Source organism: Pipistrellus hanaki, assembly GCF_964339955.1.
Source record: "Pipistrellus hanaki genome assembly, chromosome: 18".
Classification (NCBI taxonomy): domain Eukaryota; kingdom Metazoa; phylum Chordata; class Mammalia; order Chiroptera; family Vespertilionidae; genus Pipistrellus; species Pipistrellus hanaki.
Genome location: NC_140520.1, coordinates 13,495,177 through 13,519,049, shown reverse-complemented (window position 1 = coordinate 13,519,049; position 23,873 = coordinate 13,495,177). Strand labels below are relative to the sequence as shown.

At 51.8% G+C, this 23,873-nt stretch overlaps 4 protein-coding genes across 18 annotated transcripts in view; 2 read left to right on the top strand and 2 right to left on the bottom strand.

Annotated features, from left to right (window-relative positions):
- ASH1L (ASH1 like histone lysine methyltransferase) overlaps positions 1-2,484 on the top strand; it is a 93,510-nt gene extending 91,026 nt beyond the window's left edge. For all 5 annotated transcript variants that reach the window (XM_084866669.1, XM_084866667.1, XM_084866668.1 and 2 more), the window contains one exon: positions 23-2,484. In XM_084866669.1, coding sequence (XP_084722795.1) covers positions 23-114 — 92 coding nt within the window. In that variant the 3' untranslated portion in view covers positions 115-2,484. The remainder of the gene's footprint in view (positions 1-22) is intronic.
- Positions 2,485-3,809: 1,325 nt separating this feature from the next.
- RUSC1 (RUN and SH3 domain containing 1) lies at positions 3,810-12,969 on the bottom strand. 6 transcript variants are annotated; one of them, XM_084866741.1, is made up of 11 exons: positions 12,862-12,969; positions 10,726-12,182; positions 10,037-10,447; positions 8,933-9,031; positions 8,690-8,766; positions 8,389-8,563; positions 8,196-8,301; positions 7,972-8,018; positions 6,779-7,325; positions 6,136-6,264; positions 3,810-4,488 (listed from the first exon to the last, which is right to left on the bottom strand). In XM_084866741.1, exons 2-11 carry the CDS (start codon positions 12,095-12,097, stop codon positions 4,320-4,322), a joined length of 3,132 nt encoding a protein of 1,043 aa, XP_084722867.1. In that variant the 5' UTR covers positions 12,098-12,182; positions 12,862-12,969; the 3' UTR covers positions 3,810-4,319. The 6 variants fall into 6 exon arrangements, with proteins under 6 accessions (XP_084722867.1, XP_084722868.1, XP_084722869.1 ...); XM_084866742.1 differs by having other exon boundaries at positions 10,747-12,182; XM_084866743.1 differs by lacking the exon at positions 10,037-10,447 and having other exon boundaries at positions 12,862-12,968.
- Positions 9,993-23,873, top strand: part of PKLR (pyruvate kinase L/R) — a 28,578-nt gene continuing 14,697 nt past the window's right edge. The window contains exons 1-3 of one of the 5 annotated variants that reach the window (XM_084866806.1): positions 9,993-10,093; positions 13,436-13,533; positions 22,111-22,243. The gene's annotated coding sequence lies outside the window, so the exon portion shown is untranslated. Of the gene's footprint in view, positions 10,094-11,166; positions 11,297-13,435; positions 13,534-17,295; positions 17,395-21,530; positions 22,244-23,873 lie in introns of those variants that run through there. The other 4 variants (XM_084866807.1, XM_084866808.1, XM_084866805.1 and 1 more) reach the window with 4 other exon arrangements.
- On the bottom strand, positions 14,014-22,486 carry FDPS (farnesyl diphosphate synthase; the record flags this gene model as incomplete). Of its 2 annotated transcripts, none has more annotated exons than XM_084866840.1 (10): positions 14,014-14,271; positions 14,762-14,896; positions 14,994-15,071; positions 16,274-16,346; positions 16,468-16,556; positions 16,934-17,056; positions 17,210-17,290; positions 20,024-20,164; positions 21,114-21,276; positions 22,383-22,486. In XM_084866840.1, 9 exons carry the CDS (start codon positions 21,252-21,254, stop codon positions 14,071-14,073), a joined length of 1,062 nt encoding a protein of 353 aa, XP_084722966.1. In that variant the 3' UTR covers positions 14,014-14,070. The 2 variants fall into 2 exon arrangements, with proteins under 2 accessions (XP_084722966.1, XP_084722965.1); XM_084866839.1 differs by lacking the exon at positions 22,383-22,486 and adding an exon at positions 21,353-21,531.

Sequence of the window (23,873 nt, the reverse complement as noted above, 5' to 3'; positions counted from 1 at the left end):
GCCTCCTTGGTTCTGTTTTCAGCCATCGATGTGACATACTTGCTGGAGGAAGGATCAGGCAGGAAACTGCGGAGGCGTACTCTGTTTATCCCAGAAAACAGCTTTCGAAAGTGAACCTCAAAAGAATGAGAACCTCAAGCATCTGAGATCCAGTGGAGCTAACAGTCCTGCCTCCTGTTCTCTGAGTGTAGACAGGAGTGGGAAGGGTCCATCCAGCAAGGGGAATGGGGCCATGACGTTAACATTAGGTACTTAATAAACCTTGGAGCTAGTTGAGAGGAAGAGGAAGGGGATCTGTCTAACCAGTTCAATTTAACTTGTTTTCCTCTCCATTGCTTCATCCAGAAGGTTAATAATAATGTAGGGAGGAAGGCAGAGCACATTGAGGATGACCAAAACTTTTTGGTACTTTATGACACTTGCCCCTCTCCCAGCTTGGGTTTCTCTGTCATCCTCTGATCCCACAAGCACTGCTAAGAAGCTGCTTCCTATACCCAGGTATAACTCAGAATCCAAGGGGGTAGGGCCAGGAACCCCCCCACCTACCCCACCTGCTTTCTGTAGGCTCCAAGAGCTATCCCAGAGACCTGAGACAGAAACAGTAGCTGGGGCCTCTTTCCAGATCCCCGAATAGGAAAGATTCTCCTTTCTTGCCCAACAATGTTAAAGTAAAACATGAGCCGATAACTCAAAGCACTTGTAACTGCTGCTCCTCTCCCTACCTCTACTCCCCAAAATAGAATCATGGAATAGGGAAGGCCCCCATGGGGTCAGAGGGCACAGTACTTATAATTACCTTTGTTTTAACCTGCCGAACATATTTTTTTCTAACGAGGCCAGGCCTCCCCCAGCACATGTACAGTTTATGCACTGTGGTTTGTGTGTGTCTGCTGTGCTGTGCGAATGAAAATTCATTTCAAAATAAAATCATTTTAAAACCTATATAAAAATGAACTCTAACACCCCCCCAAACAAAAATCACTACATAAACTGTTGAACAGTATTCACTTATCAGAGTATTTGTTGTGAGTGTAGATTATCAATTCAAAACACTACTCTTGTTTTCTTAATTGTACAGTTTTCAATTTTTATCTCTTAAAGAGACAATGTGTTCTCCCTACCCCTAGTTCCATCTTTCCTCCACCCTCCTGATCATCAGGAGGGCTATCCAGGGTGTTTCCTTCCTTCCCATTCTCTGGGCCAGAAGTTACCAGACAATAATGTCTCTTTAAAAATAAAATTTAAAAAGCTTTGCTTTGTTGTCTTCTCAGACATACATATGCATATAAGTTTTAGATGTTCTTATAAGAGAAAAGATGTTTTTTAAATGTGCCAAGTTGTATGTGTACATATATATGTGTGTGTGTGTATATATATATATATACATATGTGTGTGTGTGTGTATATATGTGTGTGTGTGTATATATATATATGCTGCGTGATTAGCAAGCAATACAATAGTAAACCAGTCCCCATTACTTTTTTCTAATATTGGACCAATGTTGTCCTAATTGTACATTTTCCCTTATGATGACGACACTCTGACTTGTTTAGGTAGAAACATTGACCACCTTCCATTCCATTGAATCTTTTTTCCTTTTTCTTCTTTCTGTGTCAATCTTGAGGAATAAACAAAAGAGACCGGGGATGCCAAAGATCCCCTTGAGCAGAGAAAAAGCAGAATAAATATTTTATTAAAGAAAAAAGAGAATTAAGAAAATAATTTGGAGTATTTTCTTACTGTAGAGAAGCACTGTACATTACTGAGAGACCTGGGTATAAGATACTCACGTGTGGAGCTGGAAAAATCGCATGTCCGAGCCCATTTGAGTGGTTTCTTTTTGGTTTTCATTTCAGGGAGCCGGGGAGGGAGAGGGGGAGGTGGGAACAGGGGCACTTTGGGAGTCTCCTTTTAGTCAAAAGCAGGAAAGAGTTTAAAATTCAATATTTCCTTTAATAGTGTTAAACACTAAAATTTTAAAAAAGACAAAAAAAGAAAAACCTTTGTAATATGTGTGAAGCAAAAGACACTACGCTGTCATTTTATCTTTCTTTTGTTGAAAGACTAAAAACTGAAATGTTTTTTAGACAATCAAATGTTAGGTAAGTGCAAAAACTTGTTTTTTCTTACTTGTGTAGAGATTAATGCCTTTTTTTATTTTTCAGTTATTTTATAATAACGAAATAAAAAGATCCCCCTAGCTGCCAGGCGGGTTTTGGTGTTTGAAATGCGGGGCAAAGCACTACATCACTGCAAATAGATACAGTTAGTCTGCATGTCTGTAGGCTGTGTGATTGCGGAAAATATAAATGCTGCTAATATATTTCCTTTTTACAAAAGCATATCTAAATAGATGATTGTTTTGATGTTAATCTTTGTAAATTATGTATTACCAATTTTAACATTGGATGTAATTGCATAAAAAGCTTGCATCTCAAATCCTTAAAAGTCTAGTATTAAATGGAAAAAACTTTTCCTAACTACAGAGTGGTGAGCTTGCTATTTTTTCCTCTTTCCTGTCCTCCATTTATCTTCCACAATCTTCTCCATCCTGTTTCCAAAGAGATCTTTTTAAAACCCTGACTAACTGGGTTGCTCAGTTGGTTGGAGCATTGTCCTGTAAACCAAAAAGGTTGAGGGTTCAATTCCCGGTGAATCTTAGGTTGCGAGTTCAATCCCTGGTCAGGGGGTGTACAGGAGGCAGCTAATCTGTTTCTCCCTCCCTCTCTCTCTCTCTATCTTTCTCTCTCTTCCTCCCTCCCCATCTCTCTTAAACTTTAGCAATCATGCCCCCCCCAAAAAAAAAAATCAAAGTAGTCTTCCATATCTACTTTTTTATAACTTCAAATATTATAAAAATAAAGCTGCTTTTGCAGCGGTAACTTGAGTACTCCTAATATAACTAGGAATCCCCAGAGGCTCTCAGAATCTAGTTGGTGAAACATCACCCTAGAAAACATCTCAAATGCAAACTGAGGTCAAAATTGAGAGGGCAGCTAAACACAAATGCAAATTTAAAGCAAGGAGCAGATGAATATGAATTGGCCAGAAATGGAGTTTAAGAATAAGTCTTCAAAAATGACAGAAGTATGAGACACTTGAGGTTATTCAAAGCCTGCTCCCAAGTATTTACAAAGCTTTGATCTGTTTTTAATTCCCCTCTCCTATTAGTACCTGCCCACTCTCCTCTCCAGCCAAGTTCTCCAGATATCTTTCCCCTGTATTTCACTTCATAGTTTTCACCTTCCCCCTAACTTTTCTGTTGCCTGGTTATAATTATAGCTTTCTATTCTTCTACCCTTTTAGTGATTTTCCTCTAGGCAATCATTTATAATGATTCCCTATCCCATCCTCAGCTCCAGAGCACCTTAACTATTCTCATTTCAGAAGACAGAAACTCATTAACTCCTAACAAAGTTATGTCAAGTTATTGTGCTTTCTGAAATTATATTACCACAGAATGGTAATGTTAAATAGAAAAAAAAATGTGTTTCTTTTTGCAACCCTTTAATCCTTCATCACCTCAGATACAAATGTAATGAGTATAGTTTCAAGGGCTATGACTTCTCCATTCTCCCATTATTTACTCAGGCTCCTACCTGTCATCTCACAAAACAACGCAGTGAAGTCTCGGACTAGAGAGGCACTTCTGAGGTTCAGGCACAATTGAGGGGCACTTTTCATTCCTCAGGAAATAGTAAGAACTGAACCTGGGCTTGGAAGGAAGCATCTCCCTTGAGCTTCTTATAAGAGGGCCTCCCACAGCCTAGGTCCTCAAACCCACAATGACACACACACACACACACATCCAACTCCCACACTTTATTGGGACAAAGGCGGAAGGAGACATATCCAACACCACAGGCCCACCCACCAGGGGTATCCAGACATGAACACGTCCTAGAACAACATGAGTACATAATAAATATTGGCAACATGGGATGGGGAAAGGGGGAGAAGATTCATACACATGAAGGAGACTAGAGACCCTCTAGTCTTGGGAACTGAGGCATACACTGTACTAGCAGAGTGCTCACACGGGAAGGTGGACAGGGACTGGACTTCTCTTTGCAGGTAGAAAGGGAGATGTTCCCTATGCAAATGGGGAAGGGGGAAGAGACTGCAGGGAGGAAAAGTGCTTTGTACATATTTGGGAGAAGAGCATATTTCAACTTACAGATGGGTGTGGGAGGAAGTATTGCAGACAGGGAAAATGCTTCTGGGAAAATCAGTTTACAGGGGTTCGTGTTCACAGGCCATTCCATTCCCAAATGACGGGAGGGAGAGACATATGCAGGGAAGGAAAAAGGTCCTAGGCCTAGAGAACAAGAGAGGTATACCCCACAGGTACCAGCCCCTCCGTTCCATCCCGCCCACAGCGGAGCCAGTCCTCATCCACAGTGGCGATGACACGCAGCACTTCCCCACGCTGGAAGCTCAGCTGGTCAGGTCCTGCAGCGGTGTGGTCACAGAGAGCACGGACTGCCCTGTGGGGAGCCAGATGCTGGGATGAAGTGAGGTGGGGGTACCCAGCTGTCCCAGGTCTCATCTTCCCGCTGTGTGGACCGTCACTTTGGTTCAGCTCAGGGAACATTGGGATCGTGTCTAGCAACATGTGGATTCCCTCTCCTGAGCTCCAAACCCACTCTTCAGCTACTTATTTGACATGATTTGCACTTGTCTCGTACTTCAACATCTGCAAATTAAATAACTCATCTTAACCCTACACACCAGTCCCTCCTCTTGTGTCCCCTATACTTCTTCTACCCAGTTGCTCCCAGCAAAAACCAGGGTCTCTCATTCCTCATATCCAATCAATTACCAAAACCAGGTTGGTGTTTGTATCTCCCACTATTCCACCTGTCTTTCTCATCAACTCCACTGCCTTCATTCTAATTTAGCGCTCTATCTTCTCAACCTCTACATCTAATCTAACTGGTATCCCTTCACCTCTCATGACCTCCTCCCCAGCTCCATTTTCCACACAGCAGACAGAGATCCTTCAAAAGCAAGCACATCATCCGCCAGCTTCTGACCCTCCAATAGCTCCCCTGCCTCACAATGAGGTCTGGGCCTCCTGAAGCCTATCGCTGCCCGTCACTGCTGCCAACAGCCTCCACTTTGGGCACAGCCAACCATGTGCCCAGAGTTCCTCCCTACACTTGGGCCTCTCCACCTTTGCATCCTATTCCTTCTGACACACCCTACACAATCACTGGGCCTTCCCTAAGTCTGCAGTCTTGGGGGGAAAGCCCTGTCTATATGGCCCCTTTCCTACAATCTTCCATACAGAATTTTTAAAATACTTTTTTATTGATTTTCTTAATTTAGAGGGAAAGGAATAGAGACACAGAGAGAGAGAGAGAGAGAGAGAGAGAGAGAGAGAGACAAACCTCAGTGAGAGAAACACTGATTGGCTGCCTCCTGCATGGTCCCTATTAGGAATCCAACCTGCAACCCAGGCATGTGTCCTGACCAGGAATCAAACCAGTGACCCCTTGGTGCATAGAACACCACTCAACCAACTGGCCCACACTAGCCAGCTCCATACGGAATTTTAACTGCTTGTTTTTCATTGGTAACTCCATTGGATTACAAGCTCCTTGAAGGCAGGGACTCCAATATGGTTATTTTTGTATTCCCTCCCCTAGCATAATGCTTGGCACATAGTAAGTAGTTGAGAAGTATTACTGAATGAATGAAAAATGAAGAAACCTAATTCAATGGATTAAGAAACCAAAGGAAGCCAGACCCTAAAGCCAAAGCAATCTCTGGTGCCAAATTAGAAGACCCCACTGAAGGGAAGCACAGTCCCGCAGGGTATGCACATGGGCACATCCAAATCCATAGTTACCGTTAACTGGGCACCTCTGTGCCAGATGCTCTTATAAAATTATGTTTAGTCTCTATAACAACCACAATAAATGTATAAATTATCCTCTCTTTAAGGAGAAAGAAACCAAGGCTCAAAGAAATGAGTTCACACCAATAATAGCAGAAATGTAATGCAAACTAAGCACTGTCTGACTTTACAGTCCCACGGCCTTTTAAACTACCTCCAATCCACTCTCAAGACAAATGCGCGCGCACACACACACATAACACACCAATGCATTCTTCCCAATCCTCCTTACCGTTGGGTCTGCACCGAGCTGGGTGCTGAGGCCTCAAGCTCCTCGGGTGGACTGGGAGTCTCAGAGGGTGCCACCCTCTTCACCAGAGTCAATACGTTCACTGCAGGAGGCAGCCAGCTGGATGGTCTCCTGGAGGAAGGGATACAGGGTCACCGAGTTTATCCCATCTCCAAAAAAAAACAACCAAAAAAACCCCCAGGGCTCTGGAGGGAGAAAAAGGCTGAGCAGCCTGTGTTTCAAAAGATCGGGAGTTGGTCACTGCTGGGGACAGAGAGACGGTTTGTAGGGTGATTAGGAAGGTGAAAACAGGTCTACAACACAAAAGTCACTGAACGACCTCTGGAACCAGTACACTCAGAAACATAATCACTAGAGAGTGCCTGAAGGCAGAGCTCAGCAAATAATTTCTTTTTTTCTAAAAGGCTAAAAAATAACTGTTTTTGGCTTTGAGGGCCAAGAGGCAAATGTAGAACATATCACCATTAAAATGTAACTTATCACGAACATAACCATTTTTAGCTCATGGCTATAGTAAAACAGACTGCCAACTTCCAACCTAGAACATCACTCTAGTTTCATCCTTGGGTAACTGGTGATGTGGGATAGAGTCGGAGGTCATGGAGGGGACCAGGTGCCCCAGTACCTGGACTTTAGAGTTCCACTTTCCGTTTCTGTGAGGCCCCCAGGCACTCCAAACAGTCTTCCCAGCCACACGCCTCTGCCTGGTGCCGCGTCCGTGGGCAACGATCTCCCCTGTGCGTCCTCAGCCACAGCCCCGGGACCCCTGGGTCCCCACCGGCGAAGGGAGAAGCCCTCCGTGCCCCCAGAGGCATAGACCCGGGAGGCCTGGGTCAGCTGCTCCCACCAGCTGCCTGGCTTGGGAGGGCTTGAGGGGGCTGAAGGGCCTGGAGGGGTCTCCTCAGAAGCCCCACGAAGGGTCTGGGCCAGCCGGCCTCCCCAGTCCAGCATGGCTTGCACAGTCTGCTGCAAGGCTGGCGGTGAGGCTGCGGGGGCGGGAGCCTGAGGTGGGCCCAGGGGCAGGTGGTGGTGATGCTCAAAGAGCAGGTCCAAGTGGAAGGTGAGCACCGACAACGGCTGCAGCAGGAGCAGCAGCTCTGTGGACAGGGAGGGGCAGCCACCCCGGGCCAAAGAGAAGAATCCAGTGGGCAGGTACAGGAGGGACAGCAGGCCTGGAAAAAAAAAAAAAAGCCGGCTAACATCAGTCCCTGCCCTCAGCCCAGTCCCAGAGGGCTCCCTGCATCAGCCCACCCATCAACAAACATCCCCCTGGCCTCATTCTATGCTGGGCACAGAGCACATGATGGGGAAGAGGGCTGATACATCCCTGCCCGTGTAAAACCACTGCCTAAAGAGGGAAGCACGTACAGAACAAGTGGTGATAAGAAACTGAGTAACAAAAAGGAGAACCCGCCGTGGGAGCAAAATAGGGGGTGAGGGTTTGCCTAGTCTGAGGGCAAAGTGAAGCCTCACCATATAGAATCTAAAGAATGAACGAAAGTTAATGGGGAGGGGCAGGAAGTCCTATTCTAGGAAAGAATCAGAAAGGAAGGCTGTCAAAGAGCCAGGGAAAACCCAGGCTTAGAGGCCAGAGAAGAAGGCAGAGGCCAATAATCAAGACTGGAGGAGATGGTGAAGATTTGGGTCTTCCCCCCTGTGGGCCAAGGGACTCCTTGAAAAAGTTTTAAGCACAAGAGTAATAAGAACGCAGGGTAGGGTAAGATCATTCTGGCATTAGTGGGAACCAGCAGAACAGACCCCTTTTCCTCCTTCCCTGACAGCCTAGCCACCCCATCCTCTCCCAGGTGAACCTCTGACCTGCATCTTCCTGAAGACTGGAAAACCACAGCTCCAGCTGCTTGGTGCTGGGGGAGGAAAGGGAACAGAAGCTCAGGAGTGGAGGACGCCAGCGCCCTCTAGGGAGGGGGCGGGAGATGAGATTGGAACGGGAGAGGTTTGCTCTAGGAGCGTGTTGCATCCCACCCGAGACACCCCTGCAGTCCCCGGGCCACGGGAGGGGCACCGGAAGGAATGCCACTCACTTGAGGAGGCCCAGGATGAAGGCGTGGAAGCGGCTCCTGCTGCTGCTCAGCGGGGCCAGCCGGCTGACCTGGCTGTACAGGGTTCCAAAGGACCGGGTGCTGGAGCCTGAGGACAACCCGCGCTGTGAGCCAGGCCCCGGCCCTCGCCCGGCCTCCATCCCGGCCCGGCCCCGGGCCGAGTCCCCCACTTCACCTGGCTTCACCGATGCCTCCACCACGCTCCAGGGGTTGCTCCTGCGCTGCCCGGTGATGAGGTCCTTTCGGAAGGGCTTCAGCCCGTCAGCCACCAGGGCATAGAGAGCCGGGCAGAGGGTGGTCAGCACCAGGTGCCCCACATCTGGGCTCAGCCGGCTGTCCCCCAACTGGGCCTGGAGGCAGCGCAGTGGGCATGGGTCCAGAGATACCAACAACAGCGCGCTTCCGGTCCGAAGTTCTGCGCCCCCAGAGCTACAGTCATCTCCTCAACCCCAACGCCCTCCCACAGACAACTTCACCTTCTGAACCAAGTTTCGGGCCGCCCCAAAGTGCGAGATGATTTTATCCACGGAGGCGCTGACGGCTATCAAGAGACCTGGGGAGGGAGAGGGGGGGAAGGGTAGGGGAGAGAAGCATCAAAGCCCCCGTCTCCCAGGAGTACCCAGGGGCCTAGGAGAAACCGGTTTATGCAGTCTGACCCTGTGAGGGGAGGGCCGCCATGCGGGGCAGCTGATTCCGAAGCCAGGGTTGGGGTGCCCTACCTTTCTTCTGCTCCTGCAGCTGGCCGGTCCCACGCTGGGCTTCTGCCATCCACAGTCGCTGGGCCCCGGGGAAACCGGCGAAGGACCAGGAACTGCGGACTGCGGGGAGGGAAGAAGAACGCGTAACCCTTAGCAAGGGCTGTCCCAGGACTGCAAGCCGCAGCACAGGCCACCTCCTGCGGGCCCACAGCACCAGCCCCTGACGTCTTGGGCGAGCGGACACGATGCTGGGCACAGCACGGGGCGACGCGACCCGGGACCCCGGAGTGAGATCCTGCTCGGATCTCAGCACTCGCCGCCCCTGTCACCCCAACCTCCCCGTTTCCATGACCTTCTTCAGGGCCCAGGGCCCACCTCCGCGATCCCGGAAGTCCAGGCGCGGGGACAGCCGCGCTCACCTCCCGCCCGCCCGCTGGGGCCCAGAGGGCTGGAGATGACAGGGCGAGGGAAGGGCGGGCACCGGGGCCCACCCCGCCTGCGTCCTGCCCCCGGGAACGGAAGAGCACGTGGGGAGCCCGGACCAATGAAAAGACGGACCAACGAGAATGGAAAAGAGAGGGCGGGAGCGGAGATCCTAGGGCTGGGAGACTAGAAGCCACCCGAAAGAGAAGGCCCGGGTCGTACTCCGGCATGGCCGCGGAGGGCGCCCCGCAGCCCGCGGGAGGCGAGTCTGGCAGGAAGGTGTGACCAGGGCCTCTTCAGCCACGAGAGTTGGGGGAAGCTTCGCCCTGCACGTTCCCCTAGGAGGTGGCGGTCAGGCCCGACCCGCCTGGCCAGGGAATGCCACAGAGGGTGCCCCCACCGGGAACCCCACAGGGGCACCCCCAGTCCCTATCCATCGAAGGGCTTGCTGGAGGCCCTTAAACTGAGTTTGAGGCGGAACAGGCCCGCGTCCACGGCGCCCGCCGCACAGGCGGGGCCCTACGCCCTGAACCAATGAGCTTGCTAGGAACCGGCCGAAGGGCGGGGCGGAGCCGGTAACCCGGATGACACCACCGCCGCGGAGGCGCCGCGCTGAGGAGGGGCGGGCGGGGCGGGGCGGGGCGGGGCGGGGCGGGCGGCCCGCCGGGGCGTGGCCTCCGGGCCGGCCCGGGGCCGTCTTACGTAGCCTGAGAGGAGTCGGTGGGCTCCGGGTCCAGCGAGGGGCCTTCGGCGGACGAGGTGGCGGTGGCAGCGGGGGGGCGGGCACCTGGCGGGGCGGGGGAGCCGCGGCAGGGAAGGTGCTGCTTCTGGGGAAGAGCGGGGACAGCAGCAGCGCCAGCTCGGGGCTGGCCAGGCAGGACAGGGCGCCCCGCGCCGGGGGCGAATAGGCTCCCACCGGGGACAGGCGGACGGGCAGCAGCTGCTCCTCTGAGGGGCTGGGCGCCCCCAGCAGCCGCAGCCCCGCGCGGGGCCAACCCGCCAGCGGCGCCAGGAGCAGAGACCCAGCTGTGCCCGCGCCCCCACCCTCCAACAGGGGGCGCCCGTCGGCCGAGAACCGGAAAACCAGGGGCCGAGGGACCAGGAGGGGACGGGCTGCAGGCGGGGTTGGCGGGGCAGGTGCGAAGGGGAAGGGGGGCAGCGGATGGGCAGCCAGGCGAGGAAGGGCAGGAGAAAGAGGGAGCACAGAGTTAGTCCCGTCACCCAGCGACCCGCCCAGCTTCCCTTTCCCGGAGCGCTCCCTGGCAGACGGGGACCGGGAGGATGGGGGACAGAGACGGGGTGGGGGACACGGGGAGACGGGCTGGCAGCTTGGGAGGCTTGGGCAAGGCCGAAGCCCCGCCCTCCTCCCGCCGCCTCCCGCGGCCTCTTACCCTCCAGGCCCGCCTGCGCACCGGGCTCCTGCGGCTCCTTCGGGGCTGGGGCCTCCTCGCCGGGCCTGACCTCCCTGCCCTCCCCGGGCTGCCCCTCCGCTATAGGCTGCAGCCCCGGGCGGTTCTTCTTCCTCCGGGGAGGCACGGGCGGCGGCGGGGGCCGGGGCGGGACCAAGGCCCAGCCGGCCGGGGGGTCTCGGGGCGGGACGGGCGGGGGCGGGGCCCGGCTTCGGGACCTCAGTTCCTTGAAGGTGGTGACTTCGCGGGGAGCCGCCGGGGAGCCGCCCAGCGACCCGGTGGGGGGCTGCTCGCTGTCGGGCGAGAAGACGATAAGCCAGTCGCTGCGGTCTTTCTTGGCCTGCGTCACCAGGGTCAGCCCCGGGCCCCGCTTGCGCTTCTGGGCCAGCTCGTGGAAGGACGTGATGGTCCGGTGGGGCACGGGCTCCTCGCTGACGTCACTCCTCCATCCTCCATCCCTTTTCTCCGCGTCTGCTTTCCAGCCAGAATCAGTTGTTCCCGCATTGGTTTTCCAACCGGAGTCAAATTTTCCAGGCTCAGCTTTCCAACTAGAGTTAGTATTCCCATTGATTTTCCAACCAGAGTTATTGTTCTCGGTGATTTTCCAGCCAGCTTCAGTTTTCTCTGTGTCAATTTTCCAAATGGGGTTGATTTTCCAACTGGGTTCCGTTTTCCCAGCGTGGGTCTTCCCATCATCGGCCTCCGAGAGCTCGGAGGTCAGGAGGTCCTGCTCCCCACCCTCCTCCTCCTCCTCCTCCTCCTCCTCCAGGCCTGGGGAAGGGAGGTCCTGGCAGGTGGTCAGGGCATTGCAGTTGGAGTCCAGGCCCGGGCCGGGTGGGGAGGAGGCTCCAGAGCAGGAATCAGGAGAACAGCAGAAGCTGTCAGGAGAGCAGGCGCCAGGGCCGGTGGAGACCAGAGGGGAGCCCTGCTCCCTGGGGAGGGTGCTCGGCTGAGCGGGGACATTTTGGTCACCAGGGAGGTTCCGCGCGTAGACCGAAATGGGGGACTCATCGGGGCTAAGATCTGAGCAGGAGCTGAGAGAGGAGGAGCAGCCCGGGTCCGAGGGAGAGGCGGCCCCCTCTTCCTCCTGTGCCGGGTCCTGCCCGGTTTCTAGGCCCGGCCCGTGCTCCTGGCAGCAACGGCAGGGCACCGCTGGGCTGTTGGAATTGGCATCCACCAGGGTCCCGCCGCAGGAGCCCTGGCTCTCCTTGCCCCCTGCGTCCCCCGGGGGAAAGGACGTGCTCAAGGGCCCCTCCCTTAGCTCCGGACGGCGGGACAAATGCAGGCCCAGGGAGACATGCTGGAGGTGGATGTGGTTGAGGTTGCAGAGCAAAGCCCTCTGAGGGGACAGCATGGTGCCAGCGGCGACGGGGTGGCCTCCAGAGAACCAGGAAGACGGGCCTCTCACATCCGCCTACCTGGCAACCGCAGATTCTGACCTAGAAGACAGGGATGGTGAAACCCAGCCAGTGAGGGTGCGGGCCGCTAGGACACCAAGGTGCCCGACAGACAGCGGGAGCAGGTCTGGGAGGGCGCCGGCTGCTTTAGACAATATTCAAATGAGATGCAAATGACCGCCCGCCAGCCTTTAGTTTCCTCCGCAGTGTGTGCAGGTGGAATCCAATGTAACCCCCCGGGAGTGGGGCGGCGGGGGTGGGGGGGAGGCGAGAGGCATCAGAGAATGCGGCTGCGCTTTGGATCCCCATGGAGGGCGGGGCGGGGGGGGGGGCTTTGAAAAAGGATGCGGTCCAGAATGGACCCTCGGTCCTCTTGGCTGCAGGCACTCCCAGAGTAAGGGGCCCAGGGCGGCCCTGCCCAAACGCTCTGAAGTGGGGGAGGAGGGGAGCGCGTCTGGCTGGTTAATGCAGGAAAGTGGCGGGCATGGGGGATGGGGAGGGAGCAGTCGTCTGCATGTCAGGCCAGCCCGCACAGACCGCACAGGCTTTGGTGTACAGCCCCCATAGAAACCGGGCTAGAAACCCGGTGTTTCTGTCCGTTCTTTCCGTACTTGTCTGTCATCCAGCCACCACCCCACCCCCATTCATTTTCACTGCTCCCTCTCCTGCCCCATCCCTCATGCAGATCCATTCATGCACACCCCGAAACAGCCCTCCTCACCACGGTTCTGCTACTGCTGCGGGCGTTGAGTTCCTCTGCGGCTCGCACAGTCCCCGCACTGACTGGAGGGAAGGGGTGCGGCTGGAGGACAACCCGCCCACGCTGCGCAGCCGCGCCCCTCCGCGCATGGGCGTGGCGTGGCTCAGACCCAGCCCCCTGCGCTTGACGTCTTGCCCGTGTCACCCACCTAGGCCTGTCTGGTTTGTGTGGCTTTTTAAATATATTTTATTGATTTTTTACTGAGAGGAAGGGAGAGGTGGGTAGAAACATCGATCAGCTGCCTCCTGCACGTCCCCTACTGGGGATGTGCCCGCAACCAAGGTACATGCCCTTGACCGGAATTGAACCTGAGATCCTTCAATCTGCAAGCCAACACTATCCACTGAGCCAAACTGACGGCCTGTCTCTTTGATATGACCTAGAAGTCATGACCCACAATCCTGGTTTCTGTGGAACCTCCTATGTGTTCCGGACAGAGCTGCATCCCGACTGCTACGCCCAAGAACAGAACCACAAGGTTAGATAGTACAGCAGGTTCTGGTGTAATAGTTTCATTCTTCCTTGTGTTTTATAGGGTTGAGAACATTGATTCCAGGCAGGTCCACTGTGTGGAGCTTGCCCGTTCTTCCCTTTGGGTTTTCTCCTGGTTTTCCTCCCAGCCCAGACATGCAGGTGAGCTGAACTGGTGTCTAATTGCTGAGTGGTTGTGGGATTCCTGGGCCCTGCAACGGGAGGGCCTCCTGTCCAGCACTGGCTTCCATTTTGAGCTGCCCAAGTAGCTCCTATCACATACAACCCTGACCTGCTTTGTTCATTCCTTAAATGTGTGTATAGCTCATTTCAGTGTTTAACATTAGAAATATTTGATGGTTATTTTTTATTTATTTATTTTTTAAGAGAAGGATAAAGGGAAACGTCAGTGTGAGGCACATCAATTGTTTGCTTCCCATACATGCCCCAACTGGGAATCTAACCTGCAACCTCCCAGCACACAGGACGATGCTCCAAACCAACCAACCAAGCCACACCCACCCACCCAGGCTGGTGATATTTTTGTGACCAGAAATAACACAAAATATAACTCTTGTCTCTATCAGTTAACATATGGCAAAATTTTGTCACAGTATCCAAGAATCCATGGATGACATGAAGTGAGGATATACTGTAATTTATTAAGAGCCTCCCCTCCCCGCCCTGGCAGTCTCTAGGTCACTTTTTCCGCTTGTAGATCTTCTGTGCTAGCCTCAGGAAGATGGCGGGGGGCAGGGGCGAAGAGCACTGCTCGATGAGACTCAGCAGGTGGCTGTAACGGTCTTCCTCATATTGTGTAAACACGGCCTGCAGGTTCAGCTCCTCGTAGAGTGCCTTCACCCGGGCCACCTTCTCAGCCTCTTTCTGCCCATAATTCTCCTAGAAGGGGGTGGAGGCAGGAAAACAGGCTCACTCTTCCCCTAGTGCTTCCGCATCCCCTCCATGCCCCCTCCACACCCCTCATCCATATATTCAGATCCTCTCCAATGCCAGTAACTTGATTCCTGCCTCCAACTCAAGTGTCTCTGAGTGTCTGAGATTGCCTAATATGTTCAATTTTCCCCTCCCCACTCCAAATGCTCAGATATTAGCTCAGCCCTCAGCTTCCTCTGCCACAGGGTTTCTCAGCGTTAGAACTGTTGAAATTTGGGGCCACGTATTTCTTTGTTATGGAAGCTGTTGTGTGCATTTTAAGATTTATGGTAGCACTCCTGGCCTCTACCACTTAGAGACCTTAGCACATGCACACACACCAAAAACTGTCTGCTGCTATTGCCAAATGTTCCCTGGGGTACAAAACTGCCCCCACTTAAGAACCACTGCTTTATCCCCTTATCAGCTCAGGGATCCACAGCCCTCTCCTGGGCACCTGCAGGATCCGGCGCTGTTCTGGAGAGGCCCGTTGTAGACACTGTACCACCAGCCAGCTGCACTTGTTGTCCTGGATGTCAGTGCCAATCTTGCCCGTCACACTGGAGTCCCCGAAGAGATCAAGGTAATCATCCTGGGCAGGGGAGCAGAGAAGGAGAATGAAGATGCTCCCAGGCGGGGAAGGAGGGAAGCTGGAGCCTGTTCTCTGCCAGTGCCTCCCGCCTTCCTACCTGGATCTGAAAGAGCTCTCCAATCTCCATCAGGATCTTCTTGGCATTGGCGTGTTCCTTCTCCCCGTCAATGCCTGCCTACAGTGAAAAGGGGATTGACAGGCGAGGCATCAGAGGCACCTTCATCTTCCTGACTGCTTCCTCCCACAGGTTCTTGCCCAAGGTTAGCCCCTAAATCTTCTCTGTCTCCTCAGACATCCCTGGCTTCCCTGGCCTAAGAAGTCCCGGCTGGTGGTCCAACCTCTATCCCACTTAATTTTAGCTAGGCCTTCCTGCAGGCAGAAATTAGTCCATTCTGGAGGCCCTCAGACCATCTCTTTTTTCATGAAGTTCAGTCCAGGAGTCACCAATTCTTCTTCATAATTTTTTTTTTTTAATAGAGGAAGGAAGAGGGAGAGGGAGAGGGAAAGAGAGAGAGAAACATCAATGATGAGAGAGAATCATTGATCAGCTGCCTCCTGCACATCCCCTACTGGGGATCGAGCCCGCAACCCGGGCATGTGCTCTTGACCAGAATCGAACCCAGGACCCTGTACTACGCAGGCCAACACCTTACCCACTGAGCCAAACCAGCTAGGGCTCTTCTTCATAATCTTTCAGCTATTTCCAACTTTATTCAGGATGAAAAGGAAACTTAGAGGAGCAAGTTCGGGGTAGCCAGTAAATCCCACTCACTGCCTGTAAATCCATTCTTTTCAGCCTGATCATCTCCTCCCCACTCCTATCCAAGCTCAGACAGGAGGATTTCTCATTCCTCTATGACAGACTGACCACTTTCACTTGCCACACCAATTTCTTTCTTTTTTTTCCTTTTTTTTTAAAAAAAAAAAATATATATATATATATGTATATGTATATATATATATATATTTTTTTAATATATTTTATTGATTTTTTACAGAGAGGAAGGGAGATAGAGAGCTAGAAACATCGATGAGAGAGAAACATCGACCAGCTGCCTCCTGCACACCCCCCATGGGGGATGTGCCCGCAACCAATGTACAAGCCCTTGACCGGAATCGAACCTGGGACCCTTCAGTCCGCAGACCCTTCAGTCCGCAGACCGACGCTCTACCACTGAGCCAAACCGGCTTCGGCTGCCACACCAATTTCTACAGTAATCCTGTGAGGTGGGGATTTTATCCTTATCTTACAGCTGAAGAAACAGCATCAGGGAGAATATGTAACTTGCTCAAGGTCACACAGCCATTAAGTGGGGGCAGCAGATCGTATAAAAGCTAACATTAGTGGGTAGTGGGGGTGTGCGGAGGCTTACTCACCATATACATAGCAGCAGCTACAGGAAGGTAGAAGGAGTAGAAAGCTGTCTTATACTTGACAATAGATTTGTACCTAAGTAGGGAGAGAAGATAATTCCTCAAATAGGCAATGCCAAGAAATAAAAATAAAAAAAAAAGAATGCCCACCCGGAGCCCTCCCTCCCTGTTCAGGTCTGGTTCCCACTGTCGCTCACCTCTTTTCAGTGAATCTGCCAAGATCCACGCTGCCCTGCGGGGCTGTGATGAGGTCCAGGGTCTGTCCAATCTCAGTCTGATAGGAAGTCTAAGGCAGAAGATGGCCCATGAGCTGGGCTTTCTCCAGGACCGGGGAAGCCAGAAATCCTGGGCCCCACATCCCATACCAGCTAACACCTAGGCAGAGTCAGAAAGGCAGCAAAAGGGAGGGAGGGCACCAAACCTCAAGACCCATATTCTCACACACACACACCTACACACACTATCCTTTATCCCTCCTTCCCACCATACAGGGACAGAGAAACCTCCTTGCCATTAATACCATCCTTCCCAACTCCCTCGCTTTCACCCTCTTCCATAAAAACCTAGTCTTTCCTATGCCCTGAACCCAGCTAGATGGCAATGTCCTGAGGAGGCCAAGCTCCTGCAGCAGCCTCAGGGCACCGGGCCTGGTCTGCAGCCCACCTGCAGGAAGAGCTCCATCAGGTTCAGGTAGTAGGGCTGCTCGCGGCAGTAGAGCTTCAGCAGTCGGTAGATGCATGCTTCCAGGAGAAGAGCATCATTCACGGCATCCAAACCAATGCCTGGCTGTGGGGGAACAGAAAAACAAGCAATCAGCCTCTGGCCTAGACTCATACCAAGAACCTGTCACTCTGAACCCCTCAACAGGCTGTGTGTAACCGCCTCCCTGTGGCCTGTTTCCATGCCCACTGGGTTTCCATGCCCGTGGGTTTCCTTTACCTTCTTATACCAGCAGGCCTGCCCCCGTCGGGTGAGGGATGCATCCATAATGTCGTCTGACACCAGGAAGAAAGCTTGGAGCTAGAAGAGGGAAGAGTGGAATTGGACCCCCAGGGCTCCTTGTTACTGTCCCTTCCACCAGCAACAGAGCTGCCACTGCGAGTCACTAGGAGCTGAGAGGGAAAGTCAGGATGGGGAGGCCCAGGGCATGTTCTGTCCTATGGGGTCAGGCTGCACATTCTAGTTCCTTAAAACAGCTTTCCGAGGCATGGCTTTTAGATCTTCACGTCATACTGATCTGTGTGTGTGCTCTAGTGGTAACACTGTCCACCGGCTTAGGTGTAGGCGGTGCAGAAAAGGCCATGGCCACCGCTGCCCCTGTTCCAGGCCAAGTTCTTGGGGAAAGAGGCATCAATCTGCACCTTCACCTCTGACCTCACCCGGGGGAGGGTCTGGCGTTCCACATCGGAGGCACATCTCTTATTGTTTACATCGTGTGTATTTGGAGTGGCACGGTTCCCCTGAAGCCACCACTCTACTGCCTCTCCCAAGCACCATTGCAGGGCCATGTGGTTTCAACCAGGAGCATTCAACCAGGGTTGTCTACAAAAGCCATTTACAGTGTGGCCTCCCTCAGTCACCTCTGCCCCCCAGTAATGATTCTGAACCAACTGCACTTCCTCTTTATCAGGGGAAATTTAAAAAATACCAGCGCCAGCCCTAACCAGTGTGGCTCGTGGTTAGTGTCAGTCTTCATACTGAAGGGGTCATCAGTTTGATTCCAGGTCAAGGTCATGTACCTGGGTTGCAGGTTCGATCTCCGGTCTGGTTGGGGCAAGTTCAGGAGGCAACTAATGGATATCTCTCTCTCTCTCTCTCTCTCTCTCTCTCTCTCTCTCTCTCTCTCCCTCCCTCCCTCCCTCTCTCCCCCCTCCCTCCTTCCTTCCCTCTTTCCCCCCCTTTCACTGTCTCTAAAAATCAATGGAAAAATATCCTCAGGTGTGGGATAACAACAACAAAAATACCAGTGCCAGCCCTAGCTGGTATGGCTCAGTCAGTTGGGCATTATCCCATGAACCAAAAGGTTGCTGGGTAGAGTCCCAGTCAGGCCACATGCCCTGATAGGGTGTTGGGCTAGGTCCCCAGGAGGGAGCATGCAAGAGGCAGCAAATCTATGTTCCGCTTTCATATGATGTTTCTCTCTTCCTCTCCCTTCCTCTCTCTCCAAAAATCAATTTTAAAAATTACTTAAAAAAGCCGAAACCGGCCAAGACCGGTTTAGCTCAATGGATAGAGCGTTGGCTTGGGGACTGAAGGGTCCCGGGTTCGATTCCGGTCAAGGGCATGTACCTTGGTTGCGGGCATATCCCCAGTAGGGGGTGTGCAAGAGGCAGCTGATCGATGACTCTCTCTCATCGATGTTTCCAACTCTCTATCTCTCGCCCTTCCTCTCTGTACAAAATCAATAAAAATATATTTAAAAAAAAAAAAAAGCCGAAACCTGTTTGGCTCAGTGGTAGAGCATCGGTCTGTGGACTGAAAGGTCCCAGGTTCGATTCCGGTCAAGGGCATGTACATTGGTTGCGGGCACATCCCCAGTAGGGGGTGTGCAAGAGGCAGCTGGTCGATGTTTCTCTCTCATCGAGGTTTCTAGCTCTCTATCTCTGTCCCTTCCTCTCTGTAAAAAATCAATAAAATATATATATATATATTTATTTTTTTTTACATATTTTATTGATTTTTTTTTGCTCCCCTCCCTCCCTCCCACACATCCCCTCCCTCCCCAGAGTTTTATGTCCATTGGTTGTACTTATATGCATGTATCCAAGTCCTTCGGTTGATCTATTATCTCCCCCAGATCTTCCTCCCCTCCCCGCTGTAATTTGACAATCTGCTTGTTGCTTTACTGTCTCTATATCTATCTTTTGGTTCATCAGTTTATAATGATCTTTATTATCCACAAATGAGTGGGGTCATGTGGTGTTTCTAATAAAATATATTTTTTAAAAATTACTTAAAAAAAAACAGCAATGCAAGTCCTACCCCAGATCAATTAAATAAGTAATCTTTAGGGGTAGTACCTCAGCATTGGGTTTTGTTTGTTTTTTTTAAATCGTCTTCCCAGGTATGTGCTTATATTGGGAAGTATCAGGAAATATACATTACCTATGTAGCATTCTTAGCAAATGTTTAGCCTGATTGTAATCATGGTGAAATAATTAGACAAATCCAGACTAGATTGTGAGCCACTCTACCAAACAACTTCCTCCCACACCCCCCCCAACGGGGGCCAGGGATCAAGCTTGCAACCCAGGTATATGCCCTTGTCCAGAATCGAACCCAAGACCCTTCAGTCCATGGGCTGATGCTCTAACCATTAAGCGAATGGACTAGGACTAGAATTTTGGGTTCTTACGTGGATCTTCTTCTTTGTTAAATTTAGGGAACGTATTTTCTAAAGCATTTTCAAAAACTATCAGTGGGCTGCCAGTTTTCAACCTCTGCTTTAGAATAATCTTCTGGAAGAACCATGGCACTTTACTCAGAGAACTGATACCTCTATGCCCAGTTCGAAGGCCCTGGCCCACAGGTGGTCCTCAAGTGAAATATGTACAATACCTACTGACAAGAGAAGTTCCCCACATTTGTTCACCTGTGGGGTAATTCACTGTCTACATTTGGCTGTGGCACACTGGAGGCACAGAAACACAAATAGCCAAAAAACGAGTTCCAGGCCCATCCCTCCTGTTCTCACCCAGGCACCCCCACAGGTAGTAAACCTCTTCTTCTCCTGCCCTTCCCCACCCTTCTCACCAGCTCCACACACCAGCCCACAGTCATGGCCCGCTGGAGACCATCGGCGTCCTGCTTGCTTGGTTCCACCAGATCCTGGAAAGTTACCAGCACCGTCATACCCCGTTGGTACTTCCCTCCAATGACATTGTACTCCAGGACCTGGGGGGCAACAGAGGGACAGAGCATCAGGATCCGTGGAGCAGCTACTCTGAGATTTCTTCTCGCCCTCTCCTACTTCCCACCACGACCTCACTTTAAAGTCCTCCTTAACCCTGGCTGGCGTGCCCAGGTCTCAACTTCTCAAGATCCAGAGCCATCCCCACCGCTCCTAACTTCCCCTCACAATCCATCCCTCCTTTCCCAGCCACTTTCTCCTACCCACAGCTCAACCCACCTGCAGATGAAGAGCCTCACTGTCCTCAAGACAAGCTCCCACCCCTCAAAGTCGGTCAGAGGAGAGCTGGGAGAGGACCCGGTTGGGGGAGCCACCCCCCACTCTTGCAATGGTGCCTCTTCCTGCTCCTTTTGCCTTCTGTTATCAAGCTGGCAACCAGATCTAATTCCATGGAAAGACTTCCCTTCTATGTCTATCCCAGTGTAGACAAACCTCCTCCTTCTCCTTGGTTCCCCTCAGACAAATGAGACAGCATTTATAAGAGAATTACTAGAAACTCCAAAAGAATAAAAGAATGAGGTAACTTAAGTATCCCAGCAATAGTTCCTGCCCCAGAGCAGGTGTCTGATGATAGGCTAGCTTCACTCAGGCCCACCTCAGACTGCCTTCCTCGGGGACCCCTGCCAAGGGAGCACCTCATGATTTCTGGACACCCAATCTCCTTCCTCAACAAAAATCAAAGACTTACCAGGTTCAAGGCCCTACACCCATGCAAAGCAGTTTGGATGGCCTACCCGATCTACCAGATCTACCAGGTGGAACTGATATGCTCAGGAAGTAACCTGTCCAGGCACAGGCCCCTCCAGAGCTGACCCGGGGTCACTCAGATGAAAGCCTGTCCCCACACCTGTCAAAAGTCCCCCCAAAACCAGAGCTGGACCCCACGCACACAGAGTCACCAAAAATTCAAACCTCAAGCTGCAAATCCCTCACCTCCTTAAGCCGGGCAATAGCATCTCCTGTTTCTGGGTGCCCCAGCTCCTCCTCAGTCAGCACCTTGACAATCTGGGAGAAGTGCTGGATGAAACTCTGCTTGTTCTGGTCATAAACATCCAATTTCTGGTCTCCGTTCATTCTGAGGGAGGAATAAAGTACCCTGAGGAGAGAGAGGACAAGTCAGAAACCTGAGCAGCTGCTCCCCTCCCCAAAGACCTTCGCCCCCCAACACTCACCGAGGCTCCTCTGTCCACACTTGGCACCAGCAGCGGTCACTGTGCCATGCCCCCAGGACTGAGCCCCGGTGCACCAGCGAGGGCCGCTGTAGGAAACCCAGCCACCTTTCCTGTGGCACCCAGCAGGAGGCTGGTAGCAAGAAGACCCCCATAGATCTCAGCCAGCGGGACAGAGGCATCAAGGGGACAGGGGCTGGCACAGGGAGGAGGCACCCAGCACTCCCTGCAGGCACAAGCACCAAAGGCAGATCCAGGTCACCCCTACCACCTCCAACCTTTTACCTAAAGGCCCTGGGCCCACCCTCTTCTGGACAGAAATTGGGCATTTAGAGAAAAAGGGAAATGCAGATAACAAAAAGTATGGCTGGTGGCCGAGACTCAACTGATCACACTTAAAATAAGATGGCAAGTACTTAATGTCCCCTAACTTTTTCCTCCTCCAGGAAACCTCTGGGATTGCTACTCTCCTGGCTTCCCCGAAATCCTGAGTATAGTTAGAAGGGTCCAGAGTAAAGTTCCCCACGACTACGGACTGTCAGGGTCCCTCAATCACGCTATTTCACAGAGACCAAAACTGGGATTCTAGAAGGAAGTTAGATACTTAGGCAGTGGCAGCGCCAAATCTGGAACCTAGATCTCCCTGGTGGGCGGGGAGGAGGGTGTGGATTTCCTGGGATGCTCCAAGAAGAGGAGCCGGAATCCCTGGTACCGGGGCCAAGTGGGCCGGAGCTCTGAAACTAAGCGTCCGACCCCCACAGGGAGCGCTGGGGCTGCGGAGACACTGGGGAGTGAGTGAGGAGGATTCGCAGAAGAGCAAACCTGGTTCGGGTATATTGGGGAGATGCTAGGAAAGCCACTGAAGAGCTCGGGAGTTTCCACACCTCCAAATCGGTAAGCCAGTCGGGTCCACCGACCCTCCTTTCCCCCCACCCCCAACACTGGGCCTCCGGGACCTCAAAGCAGCATCGTTCCAAAGGAAAGGCCGAGTCTCTAATCCCTGCCCTCGCTCCCAGTCCGCTACCACTCTCACCTGTTCCAGGATGCCGGTTCTGGCCCCAGCGTGTTGGCAGGGTATTAAAACTAACCCCCCTCCGCGCTCAGCTCTCTGGGGTTAGTAGTTCTCGATCTTCTTTCACTATGGACAGAAATGCCTGGTTAGACTACAATTCCCGGCATGCTGCGCGGGGGGGTGGGACAGACACCACGCGATCTAGCGCTGGCTGGCTGGGCGGGAACGAGTCGCGCTGATTGGCCCCTTCCCCTCGTATGAGCATGGGCCCTGTCATGAGAGCCAATGGAAGGGCTGCGCCCAGGGCCCAGGAGCGGGACTGAGGGAGTGGGATGGGCTGGGCTGGGCTGGGATGGATGGGGTGGGATGGAGGCAGCTGGGAACGCCCTCACCTTTCCATGCAGCTAAGTGGCATGTTAATACAATCCAGCCGACCAACTTGGTCATTTACTGATTCTCTAATTTAGGCAAGTCATTTAACTCCCTGATCTTCAATTAACTTTCTTGAAACTGGCTTTCCTTGTCTATAAACTTACCAGGAAGTAATGTATATAAAGTGCTTTAAGGGCTGAATTAAAATAAGACTCAGAGTAGAAGCTATAAGCCTCACCCCACCCACAGTATGGCTTGATCCTGTTGTCTTTCTTCCAAAACTCAGTAACTTGACTCATCAGGTCAAGATGCCTAAGCCCTGGCCTGTGTGGCTCAGTTGGTTGGGCGCCCTCCCTTGGACGGTAAGGTTGACAGTTACTTCCTGGTCAGGGCACGCGGTCGGGGTTTTGACTGATCCCCAGTAGGTAGGGGATTTGCAGGAGGCAGCTGATGAATGATCATTGCTTCATTCTCACATGGATGTTTATCTCCCTCCCCTTTGCTCTTCTAAAAATCAATTTTTATTAAAAAAAAAAAAAAAAAAGTCTAAAATGCCAAACCACCTAGGACGTAAATGGATTTTGTCATTATGGAACAAAAATAATTGTGCCAGAAAAATTTTATTGTGCAAGGATACCCGTTTTCACCACTGCTATTTCAACATTGTACTGGGAATTCTAGTCAGGGCTACTAGACAAGGAAAAGAAATAAAACACAGTAAAGTTGAAAAAAGAAGTAAAGATACATGATTCTGAATATAGAAATTTCTCAAGAAAGCTACTAAAGCTACCCTGTTTCCCCGAAAATAAGACAGTGTCTTATATTAATTTTTTCTCCCAAAGTTGCACTAGGTCTTATTTTCAGGGGATGTCTTATCTTTCCATGTGCTAGATCTTATTTTCAGAGGATGTCTTATTTTTGGGGAAACACAGTAGTAAACAAGTTCAGCAAAGTTGCAGGGTACAAAAACAACATGAAAAAATCAGTTGTGTTCCTACAATCTCAAAAAGAAAATGAAGGAAGCAATACTATTTATAATAGCAACTAAAATAATAAAATACCTAAAAGTAAAATTTAACAAGGAGGTGAAAGACTTGTACACTGAAAACTAGAAAACATTGCTGAAAAGAAATTAAAGAC